Source organism: Hyperolius riggenbachi, chromosome 6, assembly GCF_040937935.1.
Source record: "Hyperolius riggenbachi isolate aHypRig1 chromosome 6, aHypRig1.pri, whole genome shotgun sequence".
Classification (NCBI taxonomy): Eukaryota; Metazoa; Chordata; class Amphibia; order Anura; family Hyperoliidae; genus Hyperolius; species Hyperolius riggenbachi.
In genome coordinates, this window is record NC_090651.1 from 315,921,945 (window position 1) to 315,945,357 (window position 23,413).

The 23,413-nt window shown below is 46.0% G+C and overlaps 1 protein-coding gene across 4 annotated transcripts in view; it reads right to left on the reverse strand.

The window, feature by feature from the left end:
* AP2A1 (adaptor related protein complex 2 subunit alpha 1) overlaps window positions 1-23,413 on the reverse strand; it is a 135,031-nt gene that overhangs the window by 95,389 nt on the left and 16,229 nt on the right. For 2 of the 4 annotated variants that reach the window (XM_068241335.1, XM_068241333.1), the window contains exon 1: window positions 22,264-22,349. The exons of the other annotated variants lie outside the window; for them this stretch is intronic. In XM_068241335.1, the coding sequence (XP_068097436.1) occupies window positions 22,264-22,339 (76 nt within the window). In that variant the 5' untranslated portion in view covers window positions 22,340-22,349. Of the gene's footprint in view, window positions 1-22,263; window positions 22,350-23,413 lie in introns of those variants that run through there. 4 annotated transcript variants of the gene reach the window in all.

Below are 23,413 nucleotides of genomic sequence, written 5' to 3' on the forward strand. Positions count from 1 at the left end.
ATAGGCAGGATTCCCTGCCGCGACACGAGTCCCCCCCCCCAGGGCTGCCAGTGTTCTATACGAGAGAGGGCAAGGGGGGAGGAGAGCGAGACACAAAGCCGGCGGCTTGATCTGTTACATTGCCGCCGGCTTATTTCTCATTTAATTAAATCACTTTTTTAATACACATATTGTTATCTTAACTAGGAATGCAATTAGCGCCACCCGCGGCGTTCACAATCAGTTTTGTTACGTGAAGTAATTATCATTGGAATTAGCAACAACAGCACCACCTGCCGATGCGCCCGGCTAACGGATAAGTACCGTCCCACCTAAAGAAAGCCTAACTGGTGGCGAAAAAAAACAAGATATAGTTCATTCCATGCGATAAGGAATAATAAAGTTATAGACGAATGAATGGAAGGAGCGCTGAAAGGTGAAAATTGCTCTGGTGTTCAAGGGGTAAAACCCCTCAGTGGTGAAGTGGTTAAACTCTTCATCTAGTCAGCTGGCTTATTAAACTATTGGAATAAGTGAGCCAAGTAGGATTAGGATTATTAAGTAAAGAAGCAAAAATACAGTGCATCCAGAAAGTATTCACAGCGCATCAGTTTTTACACATTTTGTTATATTACAGCCTTATTCCAAAATGTATTAAATTCATTTTTCCTCTGAATTCTACAAACACCACATTATGATGTTTTGGTGTTTTGACGATTTTGGTAAATAAGAGAAATCACATGCACTTAGAAACCCTGAGGTGGGCAGATGAGACAGAGACATGTTCTCTGCCTCATAGCATGACTGTGTCCCCCACACTGCCACTTTTATTATTATTATTTATTTATAAAGTGACAACATATTCCGTGGCGCTGTACAATGTAAGAAAACAAACAAGGGATACATAATGATACCGACAATGATATACATCAAATATGAACACTGATACAAAATATGGCACTGCTGATTACAATAGCAAATTTAACATGATGACTAAAATGTATAAATGTCTAACAGAGTGCAAGCAATTAAATTAATAACATTCCATGACACAAAAGGGTGAGAGCCCTGCCCTTGCGAGCTTACAATCTAAAGGAATGGGGTGGAAAGAAGAGGTGGGGAAGTATACAGTATATGTACAGGCAGTGCGTAATTAGGTTATTTAGTGGGTGCATGGCCTAAGCTAGAGAAATATGCTTGTCGGAAAAGGTGGGTTCTGAGGGAGAGTTTAAAGATTTCAAAGGTGGGAGAGTGGCGGATGTGCTGTGGAAGGGCATTCCAGAGGAGGGGTGAGGCACGTGAGAAGTCTTGTACACGCGAATGTGAGGAGGCAATTGTGGAAGAGGATAAAAGAAGCTCGTGTGCAGATCTGAGATTGTGGTTGGGTTGGTATCTGGAGACTAGTGAGGAGATGTTAGTGGTAACCCCGAGTCAGGCTTGGGGCGGAAATCCACAGCTCAAAAGCAGTAATCCCGAGTTGGAACCATCGGAGGTGTGGAATGTGCAGGGCTGCTGCAGCTCTATCAAACGGTATGATTTTTAGGGTATGAAAGCTTGTGAAAAAAAATTTTGGAAAAACAATCTTGAAATAATCATACTGCCAAGGAGGTTAAAGTGAACCTGAGGTTAAAGTTACATGGAGGCTGCCATAATAATTTCCTTTAAGCAAAAATGTTGCATGGCTGTCCTGCTGATCCTCTGCCTCTAATACTTTCAGCCGTAGACCCTGAACAAGCATATGCAGTTCAGGTCTTTCTGACAATATTGTTATAACTGCTTATTTCTGGTGTACTTCAAGACACCTCTGCAGATGAATAGATCAGGAGGTCTGCCATGCAACTGGTACTGTTCAAAAGGAAACACATGGTAGCCTCCATATCACTCTCCCCTCAGGTTCACTTTAAGTATAGTTTCTCATGGTGTGAGAGTCCTTCAAGTGCCTTTTGGCAAACTCCAGGCAGGCTGTCATGTGCCTTTTACTAAGGGGTGGCTTCCATCTGACCATACAGGCCTGATTGGTGGATCGCTGTAGATGGTTGTTAGTTTGGGAGGGTATCCTTTTTCCACAGATGACCTCTGATGGAGTGACCATCGTGTTCTTGTTTACCTTCCTGACTAAGGCCATTATTCCCCGATTGCTATGTTTAGATGGCCGGACAGCTCTAGGAAGCGTTCTGAGGTTTTTGAACTTTTTCCACTTATGGATGATGGAGGTCACTGTACTCATTGGGACCTTCAGGTCCTAATAAGAATTTTTTTCTATAACAATCCCCAGATTTGTGCATTGAGGTAATCCTGTCTCAGAGGTCTACAGGCCATTCTTCTGACTTCATGCTTGGTTTATGCTCTGACATTAACTGTCCACTGTGGGACCTTTATATAGACTGGTGTGTGCCAATCAAATGAATTTGCCACAGGGTGATTCCAATTAAGCTGCAGACATCTCAAGTATGATCAGAGGAAACATGATGCACCTATGCTAAATTTTGAGCTTCATGGCAAAGGCTGTGAATACTTATGTACACATGCTTTCTAAAAAAAAAAATTTTTTTAATTTGCCAAAACCTCAAGTAAACTTTTTTTTCACGTTGTCATTAGGGGGTGTTGTGTGTTGAATTCGGAGTAAAAATAATGAATTGAATCCAGTTTGGAATAAGGCTGTAACTTCATTTCTGGATTAGGAATTACACAGACAAAGCAGGAAGTATCGTTTTAGCATCCCATGCCTCAGGCTTGCTGAAAGCCCTGTTTCATACATATAAATACAGAGGGACGTGCAGATACCTTATTCCACTTACAAGCAGAAAACTGCAGCATTCAGCAGGTCCGATCAGGAACACTTTGTAATAAGCTTATGCAGTTATATACATAACAGATCAAGATAAAAAGAAACCTGCTGTGCTTGCCAAACTCCTTGCAAAGCACAGCGCTGATCGGGGGAAACTTTATTTCCAAAGTAATAAAAAAATGGGAGCTTTTCTTTTCATTCAGTAGCACCAAATGATGAGTTACTGTGATCTGTAAGGCCAGCAAGCTAAATTTAGCAGCCTCTAAAGTCAGTAATTGTATCTCATACAATAAAGCTCATCTCCATCCACACAGTAATTTTATTAGTGTGTGATGAGGAGCGTCTCCTAATAGAAAAGCCTCTACCAATGACACCGACTGGAGGGGTGGGCCTGCTCCCATGGAAGGATGACGTTTTACTGCAGCTATGGGAAGAAAAAGCATGCAGCCTTTTTTTAATTTCAACCAAAAAAGGAAGGAAAAAAACAAACAAACCCCAACACCCTCCCCCATAACCCCCCCCCCCCCCCCAAATGTATGTAAATACAGAAGAAGTAAGTGTTGGTAAAAGTAAATCTTCCAGCAGGTTATTTATTAACCATGTAGGAGATTTTCATTTAAGAAACACTATTTTTAAGTTTGGATTATTAGCCTTTATTTTAAAATGCCAACATGTTAACCAATTTCAGACCAACGCAGTTCAAATCTACGTCGGGCGGGTGGCGCTGCGGTTCTGACGTCCCATTCACCGCGCGTCCCCGCCCGTTCCCGCCACATTCTACCCGCTGCAATGTGCTGCCCTGCCGCCTCTATGACGGCAGAGCACTGTGAGCCGGGCAGGAGCAGTTTTCATTGGCTCCTGGCCCTGTCATTCCTGTAAGCCAATCCCATTAGCTTACATTGAGTGACAGGGTCAGGAGCCAATGAAAGCGGCTCCTGACCGGCGCACAGCGCTCTGCCGTCAGAGGCGGCAGATAGAGCAGCCAGCAACGGGGACAGAGCCACGTGACCGGCGGATTTTTGCGGCGATTTGTCGGTATGCAGCGTTTTAGTGTACCAGCAGCCTCTGGTCCTTAAGGGGGCAGAGGCTGCTGGTACCGAAGACAGCATTTTACACATATGGAGTGCAAATCAACAAGCATTGAATGTGTGTGTCATATTCAGTTCACTCAAAGTTGGGAAAAAATAAGCTCTTCACTTGCAGTCAATGTAGTTTTCACACAAACTCTCCGCTGTGCTTGTTTTTAATTTCTCCTGCAATTACAATATACACTTGGATATAAGTCAACCCAATATTTGACCCTCTTAACCTGCCTGGCGTTCTATTAAGATCGCCAGGCAGGCTGCGGGAGGGTTTTTTTTTAATAAAAAAAAAACTATTTCATGCAGCCAACTGAAAGTTGGCTGCATGAAAGCCCACTAGAGGGCGCTCCGGAGGCGATCTTCCGATCGCCTCCGGCGCCCAGAATAAACAAGGAAGGCCGCAATGAGCGGCCTTCCTTGTTTTGCTTATATCGTCGCCATAGCGACGAGCGGAGTGACGTCATCGACGTCAGCCGACGTCGTGACGTCAGCCGCCTCCGATCCAGCCCTTAGCGCTGGCCGGAACTTTTTGTTCCGGCTGCGCAGGGCTCAGGCGGCTAGGGGGGCCCTCTTTCGCCGCTGCTCGCGGCGAATCGCCGCAGAGCGGCGGCGATCAGGCAGCACACGCGGCTGGCAAAGTGCCGGCTGCGTGTGCTGCTTTTTATTTCAGCCAAATCGGCCCAGCAGGGCCTGAGCGGCGACCTCCGGCGGTACTGGACGAGCTGTGCTCGTCCAGACCGCCCAGCAGGTTAAAGGACTACTGTAGAGTTGTAGGGGGGAGAAAAAAAAAAGTTGCATTTACCTGGGGGCTTCCAATAGTCCCCCGCAGACGTCCTGTGCCCGACTCACCAATGCTCCGGTCCCCGCCTCCGGTTTACTTCTGGAATTTTTTTACTTTAAAATCAGAAAACCACTGCGCATGTGCGGCCGTGTCCTCGCTCCCACTGACGTCACTATGTGACATCAGCGGGAGCGAGGGCGCGGTTGCACAGGCACAGTGATTTTGTGACTTTAGTGTCGGGAATTCCAGAAGTGAACCGGAGAATCGGAGAGTGGCTGCACGGGTACAGGACGTCTGTGGGGGACCATTAGAAGCCCCAGGTAAGTTCAACTCTTTTTCCCCCTACAGTACTCCTTTAAGCTGATTTTTTTTTCATTGCTCAAGTATAAAGGGGCCCATACACTTAACGATTTTCCCGCCGATATACAGCAGATTCGATCACTGTGATCAGATATGCTGTGAAATTGTTGCGCAAACGCTGACCGAACGATCGATTTCCATCCAAAATCGATCGTTCCCGTCAATCTGTCCGTGCGGAAGATTTCGCTCAATCGCTGGCGGATTATTACTCCATACGATTCACACTATCTAAAATTGGTTCTTTATTAGGCTTTTCTTTAAAAAGTTACAGCATCTTAAAAAAGTTCATCTGTGGGAAAGTCAAAGATGACGCACAGGCGTTTCGGGCCATACTCTCCTTTATCAAATCAGGACAGACCCACACTCGAGTCGGGAGTGCGTCGATAGCGGCATTCGAATGTCCGATGACCGACACTAGCGCAATACATTACCTGAACCGGTCGGACGCGCATCCCTGCTGTCACCGCTGCTCCTTCTCCGCTGGTCTCCGAGTCCGGCAGGCTTCACTTCTTCCTGTCCAGACAGGAAGTTTAAACAGTAGAGCGCCCTCTACTGTTAAAACTTCCCCGGACAAGAATTACAGTGAAGCTGGAGCCCAGAGCAAAGAAGAAGACAGCGGAGAACAGGGGACTCACGCCGGCCAGATCAGGTAATGTATGCAGGGGGGGCGGCGGCAGCTTCACAGTTGGTGAATCGGTTTCATGCTGAAATCGAGTCACAATCTGTTTGCAGTAAAGGCAGCCATACGATCCCTCTCTGATCAGATTCGATCAGAGAGGGATCCATCTGTTGGTCGATCTAATGTCAAATCGACCAGTGTATGGCCACCTTAAGTCTATCCAGCAAAGTTAACGGCTGCACTTGGGGACCAGGAGGGGTTAATGACTGCACTGCATACAGTATTGTAGCCATTATTCCCTCCTGACTCAAGTGCAGCCAATAACTCTTCCGGGTCCCCACATGCAGCCATGTACCCTCTGATCTGTCTACATGACCCCTATCAGTGTTACCAGTGTCTGTTTCCCTGCTTCCCCTTTCAGTGTGGCCAGTATGTGCCCTGCTGCTCCCACTTCCTTGTGGCCACTATGAGTCTTCCCAATCACCTATCAGTGTGGCAACTGTGTGTCCCACTGGTCACTTTTCAGTATGGCCACTGTGTCCCAATCACCTTTCAGCGTTGCCACTGTGTGTCTCCATGCCTATAGCTACTGGTTAACTATCAAGCTGCAAGAAGTTGGGGATTATCAGCCACAAAATCAAATTCCATTTATCCACTGCCCTGTATGCAGCCTGCAACCTTAACCTGCATTGCAGCACACAATATATTCAGAAATGTTTCTGTTGTAATAAATCTTCTCAGTTAACCTAGCTCTATTTTTTACATTGCCGAGAAGAAGCTTGTTATCACCCCTCCCACATTCCTGCTCCTCACTGATTGGCTGAGGGCAGTTCAGAAAGCTGTTGAAATCTGATGTATGCTGTGCTCACATGTGTTTACAAAGCAAGCTAGATATAACAGTGCACTTTCTAGGAGAAAAACAAAAGTAACTACTGTCCCGCACGCTCCCACCCACTTGCTCTGCAGACTCCTGACCCTGTGATCAACGTGAGCCAATCACATTCGGTCAAACAAGATCAGGAGCCAATGAAACCAGCTGCTGACCGGCTCACAGAGCTCTGCAGTCATATCAACTGCAGAGCAAGTGGGCTTCGGCGACCAGAGAGCGCAGCAAACGCCGAGATAGGTGGATTTGTGTGGCGTGACATTGGTGAGCCCTGTTTTTTTTTTAGCCAGGAGTCTCTGGTCCTTAAAGGGAACCTAAATTGAGAAGGACATGTATCTTTCCTTTTAAAATAATACCAGTTGCCTGACTCTCCTGCTGATCCTGTGTCTCTAATACTTTCAGCCACAGCCCCTAAATAAGCATGCAGATCAGGTGCTCTGACTGAAGTCAGACTGGATTAGCCGCATGCTTGTTTCAGGCGTGTGATTCAGCCACTATTGCAGCAAAGAGATCAGCTGGACTACCAGGTAACTGGTATTGTTTATAAGGAAACATCCATATGTTTCTCAGTTTAGGTTCCCTTTAACGGGCCTGAGACTTCTGGTACTGAGGTATTTAACAAATACAAGTTGCCTGGCTACCCAGCTGATCTTCTGCCTCTAATACTTTTAGCCATAGACCCTGAACAAGCATGCAGATCAGATGTTTGACATTATTGCCAGGCCTGACAAGATTAGCCACATGCTTGTTTCTGGAGTGTTATTCGAACACTACTGCAGCCAAATAAATCAGCGGGCTGCCAGGCAACTGGTATTGTTTAACAGGAAATAAATATGGCAGCCTCCATATTCTTCTCACTTCAGTTGTCTTTTAAAAAACAGGAGATGAACATAACCGTCAGGCAACTTACATCCTTTGAAGGTGTAAGCAATAGTAGTTTATATATCCTCGGATAAAGGTCTCTTTTTATAAAGTAATTTAAAACTGCCAATACGATTTCCTGAAATAGTTATGTAGATCCTATTACCACAACCCCATAACAAGATTGAATTACTTCCTGAAATCAATATTTAGATTACCTTCCCTACACAGCATAAATCAATACTCAGCAGAGATTACAAGTGCAACCTCAGCTCTGCATACAAACCTTATTCTGTCCACTACAATCGCCTACAAAACATTTGCATATAGACGACTTCTCATATACTTCTCCCCTTCTCTGAAACTCCCTTTTAAAGCTGTGTCCTACCTAGCACTATCCTACCCATGAAACCTTAAAGGAGAACTGTAGTGAGAGGTATATGGAGGCTGCCATATTTATTTCCTTTTAAGCAATACCAGTTGCCTGGCTATTCAGCTAATCCTCTGCCTCTAATACTTTCAGCCATAGGCCCTGAACAAGCATGCAGCAGATCAGGTGTTTCTGACAAATTTAGACAGATATGACAAGATTAGCTGCATGCTGTTTTCTGGTGATTCTGCAGGCAGATAGCTCAGCAGGGCTGCCAGGTAACTGGCATTGCTTAAAAAGAAATCAATATGGCAGCCTCCATACATCTCTCTCTACAGTTCTCCTTTAAAAAGTACCCCAACTTTTGAGGCAAACAAATACTACCCTAAACAATTCCCTTCACTAACTGGGCTTTTACGGAATACTGAACTCTAGTTTAGGAAATGCTAATAATTCCAAGTTGATTCAAAATTTTGCGCCAAAATACATGGACCGACCAAATGCGGCAACCCCTGCATATGACTGCTCCAATTCCAAGCCAGATATTGAAGAACATTAGCATAACATTTGTACCAGCTCTGAATTAGGAGCATCTCACAGACCATGCCTGCTCCCCCCCCCCCCCACTGCTCACAGACCATGCCTGCCCCCCCCCCCCACTGCTCACAGACCATGCCTGCTCCCCCCCTCCACTGCTCACAGACCATGCCTGCTTCCCCCCCCCCCCACTGCTCACAGACCATGCCTGCTCCCCCCCCCCCCACACTGCTCACAGACCATGCCTGCTTCCCCCCCCACACACACACACTGCTCACAGACCATGCCTGCTCCCCCCCCCCACTGCTCACAGACCATGCCTGCTCCCCCCCCCCACTGCTCACAGACCATGCCTGCTCCCCCCCCCCCACGGCTCACAGACCATGCCTGCTCCCCCCACGGCTCACAGACCATGCCTGCTCCCCCCACGGCTCACAGACCATGCCTGCTCCCCCCACGGCTCACAGACCATGCCTGCTCCCCCCACGGCTCACAGACCATGCCTGCTCCCCCCCCCTGCTCACAGATCATGCCTGCTTCCCCCCCCCCTGCTCACAGATCATGCCTGCTTCCCCCCCCCCCGCTCTGCTCACAGACCATGCCTGCTTCCCCCCCCCTCTGCTCACAGACCATGCCTGCTCCCCCCCCCCCACTGCTCACAGATCATGCCTGCTTCCCCCCCCCCCACACTGCTCACAGACCATGCCTGCTCCCCAACCCCCACTGCTCACAGACCATGCCTGCTCCCCCCCAACTGCTCACAGATCATGCCTGCTTCCCCCCCCCCACTGCTCACAGACCATGCCTGCTCCCTCCCCCCCACTGCTCACAGACCATGCCTGCCCCCCCCCCGACTGCTCACAGACCATGCCTGCTTCCCCCCCCCCCCCAACTGCTCACAGACCATGCCTGCTCCCCCTCCACTGCTCACAGACCATGCCTGCTCCCCCCACTGCTCACAGACCATGCCTGCTCCCCCCCCCCACTGCTCACAGACCATGCCTGCTCCCCCCCCCAGAGACCATGCCTGCTCCCCCCCCCCACTGCTCACAGACCATGCCTGCTCCCCCCCCCACTGCTCACAGACCATGCCTTCTTCCCCCCCCCAACTGCTCACAGACCATGCCTGCTCCCCCTCCACTGCTCACAGACCATGCCTGCTCCCCCCCCACTGCTCACAGACCATGCCTGCTCCCCCCCACTGCTCACAGACCATGCCTGCTCCCCCCCTACTGCTCACAGACCATGCCTGCTCCCCCCCCCTACTGCTCACAGACCATGCCTGCTCCCCCCCTACTGCTCACAGACCATGCCTGCTCACCACCACTGCTCAAAGACCATGCCTGCTCACCACCACTGCTCACAGACCATGCCTGCTCACCACCACTGCTCACAGACCACGCCTGCTCAGGAAAACCGAGAAATTCACCCTGTATGTATTTAGAGAGTTTGGCCCGTCTAATCACCCCTCATCTGTGACTAAACACAAGTTGTAATTTGATATCTCAGCTGTGATGGCTAGCTGCCTCAGCAGAGCGGCTAATTTGTAAACTCAGCATGTTAACCCCATGTTTCCATGAAAGCAGGAAGTAAACGCACTGCAGATTTCTTGCAGGATTTGTATCAGCTGTAACAAAGAAAGGCTTCTCTTTCTCAGTGTCTCTCTCTCTCCACATTAGAGTAGAGGCTGGCATAGGGTCTGCACCAAAAGCCTGCATTCCCACATATCCCTGTCCAGCTGCAATAGCCTCCTCCCTTACCATGGCAGCTGGTTAGGTCAGTGACATAGCCCACACCATGTGGGGAGGTGGAGTCCAGTTACTTCAGATGCACTAAAGTAAATCTGTGAGGTTTGGGAGGGAAAAAAATAAATAAACAGATAGTCTTCCTACACCAAGCCATTCAGGAACAAGGACCCCTGGGGCGTGGCCATACTGCACCTGTAAAGAAAGTTGGACCCACTCGGGCTTCAGCAGGAAAAGCCTAGACCGTTCGGGGCCATGCTACTGCACAGTATGACCTGATCAGACTCTGCTTTTTCTGAAGCCCGAGCGGTCTGTGTTACTGTGCATGTACAAGCTGTCCACGAGGGTCAACAGGCGGTTTTTGCAGAGGTGACAGAGTTGAAACGGCTTGGCGAGGAAGCCTCTGGATCATTCACAGGCTTCCCTCTATTTAAAGCGGATCAGAGATGAAAAACAAACCATAACGGTGTGTGTGTGTGTGTGTGTGTGTGTGGGTGTGTGTGTGTGTGGGGGTGTGTGTGTGTGGGGGTGTGTGTGTGTGGGGGTGTGTGTGTGTGGGGGTGTGTGTGTGTGTGTGGGGGTGTGTGTGTGTGTGTGTGTGTGTGTGTGCGTGCGTGCGTGCGTGCGTGCGTGCGTGCGTGCGTGCGCGCGCGCGTGCGCGTGCGTGTGCGTGTGCGTGTGTGTGTGTGTGTAAGTTTAGATAGTTTACACAGCATATCTAGCACAGTTTCAACAGTTTATGATTATTTATTCCTGTGATACAATGAGGGCAGCCATGTTCTGTTTGTCACATTGTCACAGGTTGAGGGCTGGAGGTGCTATCAGCTTGCCTGTGTGTTATTTTTTTTGTCACCTCTCCTCCTCCCTCTGCCTCTGAAAATCTCTGGCTAGTAACCTCCTCCTCCTCCTGCCCAGACTGAGCTCCCATAAGCCCTTGATACAGTGCCCAGGCACTGTGAAAAGCTGAGGGCGAGGCTTGTTTAGTTTAGAGTGTTAAAACAAAACAAGTATTTGGCTTGAGGAATGGAACGGAACACAATTATGCAATGAGTAAAAGTTTATCTCTGATCCACTTTAAAAAGAGGAACTCCTTGAGCACAAGCTCTCCCAACTTCAAAGAGCACATGCTTCCTCCCTCTAGATACCTCTATAGACAGATACAAGACACTCAGAACCAAATTAACATCCTCCTATCGGCTCGGATGGAAAAGGCTATCAGATGGACCAAATCAAAAGTATACGTACAATACAACAAGCCCAATACCTGGTTAGCCAGAAAGCTCAGGCAAGCCCATTCCACTAATAAAATTCTACAAATTAAAACCAGCCAAGGTGAGATCACATCAGACTCGCTCAAAATACATAAAGCATTTGCAGATTATTATAATTCCCTTTACACTGCCAAAACTACAGAACCTCCCACCTCCATAGCTAATTCCTTTTTCCAAAACCTTAAAACCCATGTACTTCTCCCTGATAAAGCTGCGGCCCTGAACCTACCAATTTCGGACCTAGAAATCTTTCTTGCCATCAAAAAGTTGAAAAATGGAAAAGCCCCTGGCCCTGATGGCTTCCCGGCCAGCTATTACAAGAAATTTAAAAAAATTCTTATTCCCTACCTTAAAAGGATTTTTAATTCCATATTGGATGGCATAACCCCAGCCCCAGAGTTTCTACAATCTGCCATAGCTGTTATTCCCAAGCCCAAACGTGACCCCCTTGATGTTAAAAAATTTAGACCTATATCACTTTTAAATCTTGATTATAAAATCTTTACGGCCATACTAGTAGCTAGATTGAACAAAGTATTAGGTCCGCTAACCCATAGAGACCAGGTGGGCTTTGTCCCATTTCGGCAGGTACCCGACAATTTAAGAAAGGTAATCAACCTTTTACATATAGTTCGATCTTCTAAGACCCCTTTCGCCATGTTATCCATGTTATCCCTCGACATGGAAAAAGCATTTGACACCATAGACTGGTCCTTTATGCACGCCACTCTGCTCAGAGCTGGTATAGGTGGCTTCTTTTTAAATGCTGTCAGATGTCTCTACTCTAAACCGGTAGCTCATCTCAAACTCCCCACTGATTTCCCAATTCCGATCCCTATCCAGAGAGGCACTAGGCAGGGTTGCCCGCTTTCCCCTGCCATATTTGCATTGATAATTGAGCCCCTAACGAATAAAATCCGCTCCTCCCTTGATATTCAAGGTATACATGTTAAAAACTCAGAATACAAAGTTAACCTCTTTGCGGATGATCTGCTATTGACCCTTTCCTCTCCGCACACATCGATCCCAACTCTCCTTCAAATAGTCAAACAGTTTGGAAAACTTTCTGGCCTCACCCTAAATATCAACAAATCTGAGGTTCTCTTCGCTAATTTACCCAAACAAAGTGCAGAAACTCTAGCCTCTAAACTGGGCCTATCGCTTCAAACAAAATACATTACCTATTTAGGTATAAAAATTTCAACTAACCCAGCAGACCTTTATGCCCTAAATTATAAGCCGATTCTGTCTGAGCTGAAGGGGGATATGGCAAGGTGGAACTCCCCCTCGATCTCGTGGTCTGGACGCATCCAAACTGTCCGAATGAACCTATTGCCACGAATTCTATACTTATTTAGATCCCTCCCAATACAAGTAACCAGGGCTTCCCTTAGGGACCTTCAAACTTCTATTTTCAGGTTCATATCAAATAGAATAAGACAATCTGTCCAGGTTCTTAATAGAGAAAGGGGAGGTTTAGGAGTCCCTGACCTATTTAACTACTATAGAGCCGCCCAGATTGCTCAGCTGGCCCAGTTGCACTCTAACCATAATAGGCCCCTTTGGGCTGACATTGAAGACGACCTTCTTTCCCCAATTAGTCTGGCGGCCCTCCAGTGGTCTTCACACCTCTCTCCTGCAAAATACAAAATAAAGTCACCCTTAACAGCTCATTCCTTCTCTTTATGGCATAGACTAAGATTTACAAAAAAATTGCAATCTGAAATACCTCTTCAACTTCCAATCTTTGGAAATCCCGACTTCCCACCAGGATGGGATTTGCGTCCCTTCCAGTGGTGGATCTCCCATAACTTTATCAACATAGCTAACTTCCTAGTCAACGGTCAATTTCCAAACTGGACAAACTTCTGTTCCCACACCTCCTTCCCACCTAAAAAGAGTATTTCAGAGCGATACAGATATTCCACTTTCTAAAAACCCTCACACAATCTGCCCACATCTCCTTGACTCGTACCACGTATGAACACTGGTGTGCCCAAAGACCTCTGGAGGGTGGCCTTATATCTTATCTGTACTCAACGTTATCACAGCCTCTAGAGGCAACTAAATCCTTATCAATGATAGCATGGGAGGAGGATCTGGGCCAGACACTTAAGGTGACTATACACTGGCCGATTTGCCATCAGATTCGACCAACAGATAGATCCCTCTCTGATCGAATCTGATCAGAGAGGGATCGTATGGCTACCTTTACTGCAAACAGATTGTGAACCGATTTCAGCCTGAAACCGATCACAATCTGTTGTGGTGGTGGTGCTGCCGCCGCTCCCCCCACCCGCATACATTACCTGCTCCGCCGGCGAAACTCCAGTCCCCAGGTCTCCGCTGCTCCGTCTCCGCTCTGGTCTCCAGGTCCAGCATGCTTTACTTCTTCCTGCCCGGCAGGAAGTTTAAACAGTAGAGCGCCCTCTACTGTTTAAACTTCCTGCCGGGCAGGAGGAACTGAAGCATGCCGGAGACCAGCGCGGACACGGAGCAGCGGTGACCGGGCGTAGACGTGCCGGCGGAGCAGGTAATGTATGCGGCTCTATTGCGTCGGTCGTCGGGTACTTGAACGCCGCTAGCGACGCGCTCCCTACCCGCGGGCGATCGACGGGATCGGACGAAATGGATCGAAATTCGGCGTGTAGCGCGAACGATTGGCAGCAGATTCGATCTCAGTGATCGAATCTGCTGTCAAAACTGCGGCAAATCGGGCCAGTGTATGGCCAGCTTTATTACTATCAAACAATGGTCCAAATGTTGCCTTACCCTAGCAAAAGGTAGTAACTATTACTCCCATATAGAAACTAATTACAAAATATTACATCGTACATATTTCACCCCCCAGAGATTGCACACTATCTCCAATGATAAATCTCCTCTATGTTTCAGGGGATGTGGCCAGCTGGGTGACCTCGCTCACATATGGTGGTTCTGTCGTTGCAAAAAAATATTGGGCTCAAGTAGCATCAGCAATTGGTACGGCTTTGGAGATCCCCCTGGCACCTGATCCTCTCCAACTTCTTTTAGGACATAAGCCCCAGAGATGGAAGTATCCACATCACAGGCTAGCCCAACATATTGCCAAGGCAGCCCGCCTTCACCTTGCCCGTCAGTGGCTAAAACCTACCCTCTCAATTGACATGGCTGATGCCATTGTCATGGAAATACTTATAGTGGCAGAGGAGGCAGGAAATGGAGAAAACCGGCACTGCTAGAAGCTGTATTTATTATCCGATAAATAAGTGGTACATGCGTATGCAATAAAACAGGCTGTTAGCGCTGTGATACAAAAAAAGCAAAGTTCAAGTAGCTAGTGGAATACCTGTTGTGGTGCGGTGGGTGCTGGGTGCTTAAGCCTGACGGCCGTTTCGCGCACGTCTGCGCATCTACGGAGGCTGCATTGTGGGCCCACAATGCAGCCTCCGTAGATGCGCAGACGTGCGCGAAACGGCCGTCAGGCTTAAGCACCCAGCACCCACCGCACCACAACAGGTATTCCACTAGCTACTTGAACTTTGCTTTTTTTGTATCACAGCGCTAACAGCCTGTTTTATTGCATACGCATGTACCACTTATTTATCGGATAATAAATACAGCTTCTAGCAGTGCCGGTTTTCTCCATTTCCTGCCTCCTCTGCCACTATGAACATGCCTTATAACCTGAGCACGCTAGGCTGATAGTGGGAATACCGTTACACCACCGCAAGACACCCGCTCCTGCAGTAGTGCCAACCTGCTTCTTCCCTCCTAGACTGTCATGGAAATACTTATCTCAGAGAGATTATTAGCAATAGTCAATGATGCAACTTTGCCATTTACCCGCACCTGGCAGCCCTGGCTCTCAGCCTCGACATCGATGGGACTTAGGTCCTGCGCCCTCTCCTTTTAGGGACTCTCCCCGATCACCTGGCTGCCCCTTCCTCGAACATTGATAGGACCTGTATGACTGTTTTCTGTTTATACATGTTCTGTATATGTTAATTTGATCTGTTGAATAATGCCCTTCTGATAAGGGAAAATTTAAAAGCTGTAAGCCCTCACTGGAATTCTTAATAAAATATTTTGAAACTAAAAAGAGGAACTCCAATGAAAATAATGTAATAATAAATTAAAAAAAGGGCTTAATTTTTACAATAATTATGTATAAATGATTTAGTCAGTGTTTGCCCATTGTAAAATCTTTCCTCTCCCCGATTTACATTCGGACATTTATCACATGACGACATTTTTACTGCTGGCAGGTGAGGTCACTGGAAGTTGACGCTGCTTGCTTTTTTGGCAGTTGGAAACAGCTATTTTCCACAATGCAGCGAGGTTCAGAGACCGGAAACTGCCAGGACCATGGTCCTTCACAGTTTCCTGTGGGAGGGGTTTCATCACAATATCAGCCATAAGGTGCATACACACACCATACTTTTTCAAGCGACAGGTCCGTCAGACCCTCCTGTGGATCAGTCAAAAACAGTCTCATTAGTCTGCCGACAGCTTGTACTCGCGCAAAACTGTTGGCAGAAGACCACACCGTGGGAGGGTCTGACGGACCAGTCATTTAAAAAAGTATGGCATGTGTACTCGCCTTTATAGAGCCCCTTGATGATCAGTTTGTGAAAAGGAATAGATTTCTCATGTAAAAGGGGATATCAGCTACTGATTGGGATGAAGTTCAATTCTTAGTTACGGTTTCTCTTTAAAGGGACACTGTAGGGGGTCGGGGGAAAATGAGTTGAACTTACCCGGGGCTTCTAACGTTCCCCCGCAGACATCCTGTGCCCGCGCAGCCACTCCCCGATGCTCCGGCCCCGCCTCCGGTTCACTTCTGGAATTTCAGACTTTAAAGGAGAACTGTAGTGAGAGGGATATGGAGGCTGCCATATTTATTTCCTTTTAAGCAATACCAGTTGCCTGGCAGCCCTGATGGTCTATTTGCCTAAAGAAGTGTCTGAATCACACCAGAAACAAGCATGCAGCTAATCTTGTCATATCTGTCTAAATTTGTCAGAAACACCTAATCTGCTGCATGCTTGTTCAGGGCCTACGGCTGAAAGTATTAGAGGCAGAGGATTAGCTGAATAACCAGGCAACTGGTATTGCTTAAAAGGAAATAAATATGGCAGCCTCCATATACCTCTCACCACAGTTCTCCTTTAAAGTCTGAAAACCACTCCGCCTGCGTTGCCATGTCCTCAATCCCGCTGATGTCACCAGGAGCGTACTGCGCAGGCACAGACCATACTGGGCCTGTGCAGTATGCTCCTGGTGACATCAGCGAAATCGAGGACACGGCAACGCAGGCGCAGTGGTTTTTAGACTTTAAAGTCTGAAATTCCAGAAGTGAACCGGAGGCGGGGCCGGAGCATTGGGGAGTGGCTGTGCGGGCACAGGATGTCTGCGGGGGACCATTAGAAGCCCCGGGTAACTTCAACTCATTTTCCCCCGACCCCCCTACAGTGTCCCTTTAAGTAAATACCCGAATTAAGCAATTTTTCCCTACAGGTTTCCTTTAAAAAGCCCAGGGCTGAGCTTGCTATGCTTATTTACACTGGCAAGCATAAGCTCATACATTGTCAACTAAAAGAGAACACACGTCGGAGGCCAACCTGAACACACCCAACACATGCAGCTGAGGAAGAATAGAGGGATTCTTTAACCATCTGCGTCGCTTTTCTTTATTATAAAAATAAAAAGGGAGCCTAACATTACCTCATCCTTATATAAAGCAAGATGTAGAGTATTAGAGGCCAGAAGCACTGCAACAACCGATTCTGCATCAGTACCGCAAAAACAATCACGCCTCACAGCTCAGATCATTTATATAAACATTCTCGCTACTCTCAACAGGGCCTAACGTTTCTCCGCATTCTCAGATGGAGCCAATCAATCCTAATCAACTTGAACAATTGTTTGTGTCTGAGAATCTTCCTTTTGAAATATCGTCTTTTTAAGAGACGTTTGAAACAAGAGCAGATGAGTATATAACAAATATACTAACACCCCCCCCCCCCCCCCCCCCCGGAAGCCTTTGGTATATTTAATGCATCGACCGCTTTGTGTCCCCGGTAAGTCCTGACACTTTGTTGGAAAGCTATTGTTTACACTTTCCCCTTCACTGCAGCCTGTACACTGTGTACACTGCACTGCACTGCTTCACTGCACCATTATCTGCACCCATACAATAAGGCCCCTTTCACACAGGAGACTTAAGGTGTTGAATTCACCGCCTGTCAGCTGCTCCCGTGCACTTGCTAGTACGGGGCACGGGCAGACGAGAAGTGACCTCACATATGAGTAGCCTAGACAGCACACATCTCTCTGAAGAGAATGGGCCGTTACCTCCACTTACCCATCACTGCCAGCCTGTTGCTAGTAGCAGAAGGTAGGGCATAAACAAGCAGAATTCTGCAACTGGAAGTCATGAATCCCAGGCATGGACTGGCTGGGAAAACCAGTAAAGTTGCAACCAGCCAAAACAGGTAAAATCACAGCAAGGTGGCACTCATTTTTTGTAAAGAAAAATGTGGCTTCTGTCTGCCCCTACTTCTGTTGTGCACAACAGATCTCACCCTTTAAGTGCATGATGCATCCACGGCTTCTCTGCCACAAGCACGGCTGTGGAATACCATGCTCCTCCTCCTCTGATGCAGGAAGAACATGTAGGTTCTCCAACCCTGTCCTCAAGGTCCACCAACAGTGCATGTTTTGTGGAAATCCACAGAGGTATTTAATCAGCTCTGTGGAGACACTAATTACCTCACCTGTGATAGTGTGTGGTTTTCTGCAACACATGTACTGTTGGTGGGCCTGGAGGATAGGGTTGGGGAACTGTGGGTTAGAGAATCAGAGGTTATAGTGGATGGCAGCCAAGCACCAGCATGTGTGAGGCCTGGAACCCACTACAAAACGCAATCGCTAGCGGTTTCTGTGAGCGTTTTGTAAGCGATTTCATGAGCGTTTTTGGCAGCGATTTTAAAAAGTGTATTCTGTTTGCCAGCGGTTGTGTAGCTATTAGCGTTTTTAATTCTGATTGGTCCTTTCAATTAATTTTAAATTATTTTACAGTGTGCAGTAACTTCAAAACGCTAGCAAAATCGCTTTGTGTAGGTTTTGATGAGCGATTATGCCAGCGTTTATATCCTTTACATTGCAGAAACGCTAATGCTAAACGCTAAAAATGCTGCATGTCCTGCGTTTTGGTAATCACAATCGCTCCAGTGGAATTTGGCCCATCCATTAACATTAGTTGAGCGTTTAGGGAAATCGCTAGAGGTTTGAATCGCTCACTAAACGCTCACAAAATCACCCCAGTGGATTCCAGGCCTGAAACAGGGAGCGAGATGCGGCTGCTGAGTAGCAATGATGCAGCGCAAGCACAGAGGAATGCGGTTTAAACTGAGCCACTGTGAGGATTTAAACAAGCAGCTGACAGACAAGTAGCTGTAAAAAACTGCTGAAGCTGTTTGCAGCTAAAACTTTAGATAAGATATATAAACAAGTTACTTGTTATAGTTAGTTTTTTTTATCTCGGATCCAGGTACTTAAAGGGATACTTAAGCCTGCCGGAAAAATAAGTTTCACTCACCTGGGGCTTCTAACAGCCCCCTGCGCATGTGCAGCCCTGGCAAAGTGTATCCTTGCACGTGTTGCCGCCTGCAAGAGCGTTCCTGCACGGAGTCGGAGAAAACGAAACTAGCTGGCAGCGGGAGAATGGAGGATAGTTGAGGACTGACGCGGGACAGGAGCCCCAGGTGAGTAAAACTTTTTTTCCCCAGCAGGCTTAAAGGACCACTGTCGCAAAAATCTTAAATATATGTAAACCTATACATATAAGAAGTGCATTTGTCCCAGAGTAAAATGAGCCATAAATTACTTTTCTCCTATGTTGCTGTCACTTACAGTAAGTAGTAGAAATCTAACAGAACCGACAGGTTTTGGACTAGCCCATCTCCTCATGGGGGATTCTCTGGGATTTCTTTATTTTCAAAAGCACTTAGTGAATAGCTGTTGCTCCGTCCAACTGCCAGAACAAAAAATAAACGGTGTGCAGGGAGGCTGGCCAGCATCTTTATCTAAATATTTATCAGGGAATAAACGCCATGCTGAGAATCCCCTATGAAAAGATGGACTAGCCCAAAACCTGTCGGTTCTGTCAGATTTCTACTACCTACTGTATGTGACAGCAACATAGGAGAAAGGTAATTTATGGCTTTTACGCAACAATGGTCCTTTAAGTATCCATTTAAAGGACAACTGAACAGAGGGCTATGGAGGCTGCCATATTTATTTCCTTTTAAACAATACTAGTTGTTTAAAAACCCATTCGGTTTCTACTGAAAGGGTCCTTCTTGGTACCCATCTCAGTATAGCTGATCTGAGGATATGCATTTTGAGTTTGATATACATATTATTGTGCACAATTTATGTGAAACGCACTATTGACTGTGGTTGGGCCAGTTACAGCTTTTTAGGGCTTTCATTTAATGCAGAAATGGCATACCTGTGTGTTATAATAAAGATTGATATTTTTCCTAAATCCCGGAGTGGTGCTGTTTGGGGCAGAATTTTCTTCCCTTTTCCTAAAAATAAATAACATTGATGCCCTACACTCATATGGTTAATGATATATGATAGATGCAATCAATCAATCGTGTTTCTCTCAAGTAGTACTAAAAATTAGCCAGGAAAAGTAATATTCAAATAAAGGACCACCATCGTGAAAAAGTGTAAAATTTAAACAAATACAAATAAGCAGTACGTTTCTTCCAGAGTAAAATGAGCCATAAATAACTCTATGTTACGGAGACTTAAGGGGCCCATACACTCAGCCGATTTTCTGGCCGACCGATTGATCCCGATCGATCGATTGATCGTTTGCAAATCGGTTAGCCAATCGACCGATCGATGGCCGATTTCGATGGATTTCCATCGAACTGGCAGGGTGGAAAATTTAGGTCGATCTGATGAGATTGCTTATCAGTTTGCATTGGCCTTAATGGAAATCTGATGGCAAAAAAATGCCATCAGATCGAATTTCAATAGATTTCAAACTGAAATCTATTGGAATTCTATCCTGGTAAAAAATGTTCTAAAAACGCATCAGATAGATCATCAGATGCATTTCTTATCTATCTGCTGCTAATCTGACGAGTGTATGGGCACCTTTACAGTAGGTAGTAGTAATCTGACAGAACCTACAGGTTTTGGACCAGTTCATTTCCTCACGGGGGGTTTGCAGCATGGCCTTTATTCTTAAAGTGGATCCGAGATGAACTTTTACTCATTGCATAATTGTGTTCCTTTCCTATTGTTTATAGGGCATTTCTCAAGCCAAATACTTTTTTGTTTTTGTTTTAATACTCTAATTCCCTATAAACTAAAACAGTGACACCCACAGGTTTTCAGAGAGCCAAGGCACTTTCAGACAGTAGCAAGGACTCATGGGAGATCAGTCTGGGCAGGAGGATGGGGAGGTATTGCTAGCCAGAGATTTCAGAGGCAGAGGGGAGGAGGAGGGGAGGAGGGGGGTTAGGTTTTTTTTGCACAAGATGCAGATAAGCCTGCCTCTGTGTAATGTTCACAAACAACATGGCTGCTGTCATTGTATCACAGGAAGAAATAATCATATTCTATTAAAGCTGTTTGCAATTAGATTTGCTGTGTAAACTATCTACACTTTAGATAAGATATATAGACAAGTTACTTGTTATAGTTAGTTTTTCATCTCGGATCCGCTTTAAGAAAGAGACTCCCTGAAAAGGATTTATTTAAATATGCTCACCAGCTTCCATGCTTGCTGCACACTTTTTTGGCAGTTGGATGGAGCAACTGCCATTTACTAAGTGCTTTTGAAAATAAAGAAGCCACAGAGAAATGAGGTTAGGAAATGAGCTGGTCCAAAACCTGTCAGTAATGTCAGATTTCTACTACTTACTGTAAGTCACAACAATATAGGAGAAAAGTAATTTATAGCACATTTTACTCTGGGAAAAAACATACTTCTTATTTGTATACGTTTACACAATAATGATGTATGATTTTCGCGATAATGGTCCTTTAAAGGGGTTCTCTTAGACTAAGGAGTCAGAGCAATTTTGGTACCTGGAGTCGGAGGTTTCATAAACTGAGGAGTCGGATGATTTTTTTTTTACCGACACCACAGCTCTGGCAAAATGTAGCATTGTTTTCCTGCAAATGCAAAAACGTGAACACAATTTTTCAAATTTTAGCAGAAGCAAAATTAGTCATTGACTTTCATTATGTGTGCAGCAAACGTGTTCTCCCACGCAACCTAAATAAGTGTGAACCCTGCCTTAGTCATCACTGGTAAAGAAGCAGCCAGTTAAAAGAGCAGGAGATAGGCGCATGGTGTGTTGTGGTTCTGCCAAATGACAGGTGAGGAATTACCTCAAAAGGAGCGAGGAAGCATTTATTGCTCTGCCAAACATGAGATGTTCTGCAAGAACCTGTGGAGAGTAATGGTTTGCTAGAACACAGCCAATGGAGACTTCCTAATGGCTGGTAAGTGTCCCAGTCCATAGCCAAGGTACTACCATACCTTCTGTGTCAGAAACAAGTTATATGTCTGTTGTACACGTCTCAATGCCTATTTTCCCCATATGACAGATGTGCAATTCCTACACCAAAGAGTAGAGCTAATGAATAGAATTCCAGCACAGAGTTGGGTGGGGCGTTTAAGAGAAACAGGTTATGACTGTTTTCAAGAAAAAAAAAAAAAAAAAACACTTGATGCTGTCTGAACACCAGAGGCAAGTGTAAAAGGCGGGGCAATGAAGCAGCTTGAATTTCCTCACACAGGCTACGCAGGAGAGGAAGTGCTGCTTAGTAACACAAAATCCACGGAGGCTGCTGGGGGAAGAAAAAAAAAAAAAAAAAAAAAAAAAAAAAAAAAAAAAAAAAGAAAGCAGAAAGAATTTGGGGCAATAATGGATAACAGGTTTCAGGTCTGTCCCAGGAGCGGACTTGCCTTGTACAGATTGGCCAGTAAGGACCTGACCTGTGCTCAATTGAAAGAGAAACTTTAACCCAGGATTGAACTTCATTCAGTAGCAGATACCCCATTTTCCATCCTATATAATAACAGTTTGCTGTCTGGGAACCTCGTTGCATTGTGGGAAATAACAGCTTTTTCCAACTGCCAAGAAAGCAACATCTACCTTTGTGCATATACTTTGGACAGCTGTGGGGGACAGGCGAGCGGGACGCAACGGTGTGCGTGTTGTGTGTGTGGGCGGGCGGTAGCGCCCACAGCCTGGCCCCGTTTTTTTAATGGGCGGGCCTTTTTACTAGTGAGAAATATTTGCCTTTTCTCGAATAGAACATTAACGACTGATAGTGTGGTGAAACCCCTCCCCGTGTGATATAACGACCATGGTCCTGACAGATTAGGATGCGGATATGTGAATTTTTTTTTTTTTTAAAATAAGGAATTCAATTTTTAATAGGGTGACCCCTAGTTTAATAACATGACTGGATGTTTTTCTCCTTATTGCAAAGTGTATGACTTTTTGACCTCTTGCAGCACCAAGACGATTATATACTGTATTTACATTTTGCAAATATTTTCTTCCACATTGCTGTACGAGTACGGTACGTAATAAATATGGAGTACTATTTCAAAAAGTTTATATGGACAAACAACAGATAATGCACAACATATTGCCCACCCTAATAAAAAAAGAAAAATACATACAAAGTACACACAGCAATGCCAAGGAGAGAGAGGGCCTAGATGTAGTACGAGGAGTCAATGAACTGCTTATAAGCAGGGCTGTGGAGTGGGTACAAAAATCATCCAACTCCTCAGTTTATGAAACCAACGACTCCAAGTACCCAAAATGGCTTGGACTCCTTAGTTTAATACTTACAAGGGCTGTGGATTTGGTACAAAGGTGATCCGACTTCGACTCCACAGTTTATGAAACGACGACTCAGACTCCAACTCCAGGTACCCAAAATTGCTCAGACTCCTTGACTCCAACTCCAAAGCCCTGCTTATAAGTGGGTAGTTTGTGTCTTGTTATATAGCGCTGGATGAATTCACAAAATAAGTAAGGACTGGACAAATTGCCTAAATCAGGTACCTGATGTACTTTAAAGAAAACCTGTAACGAAGA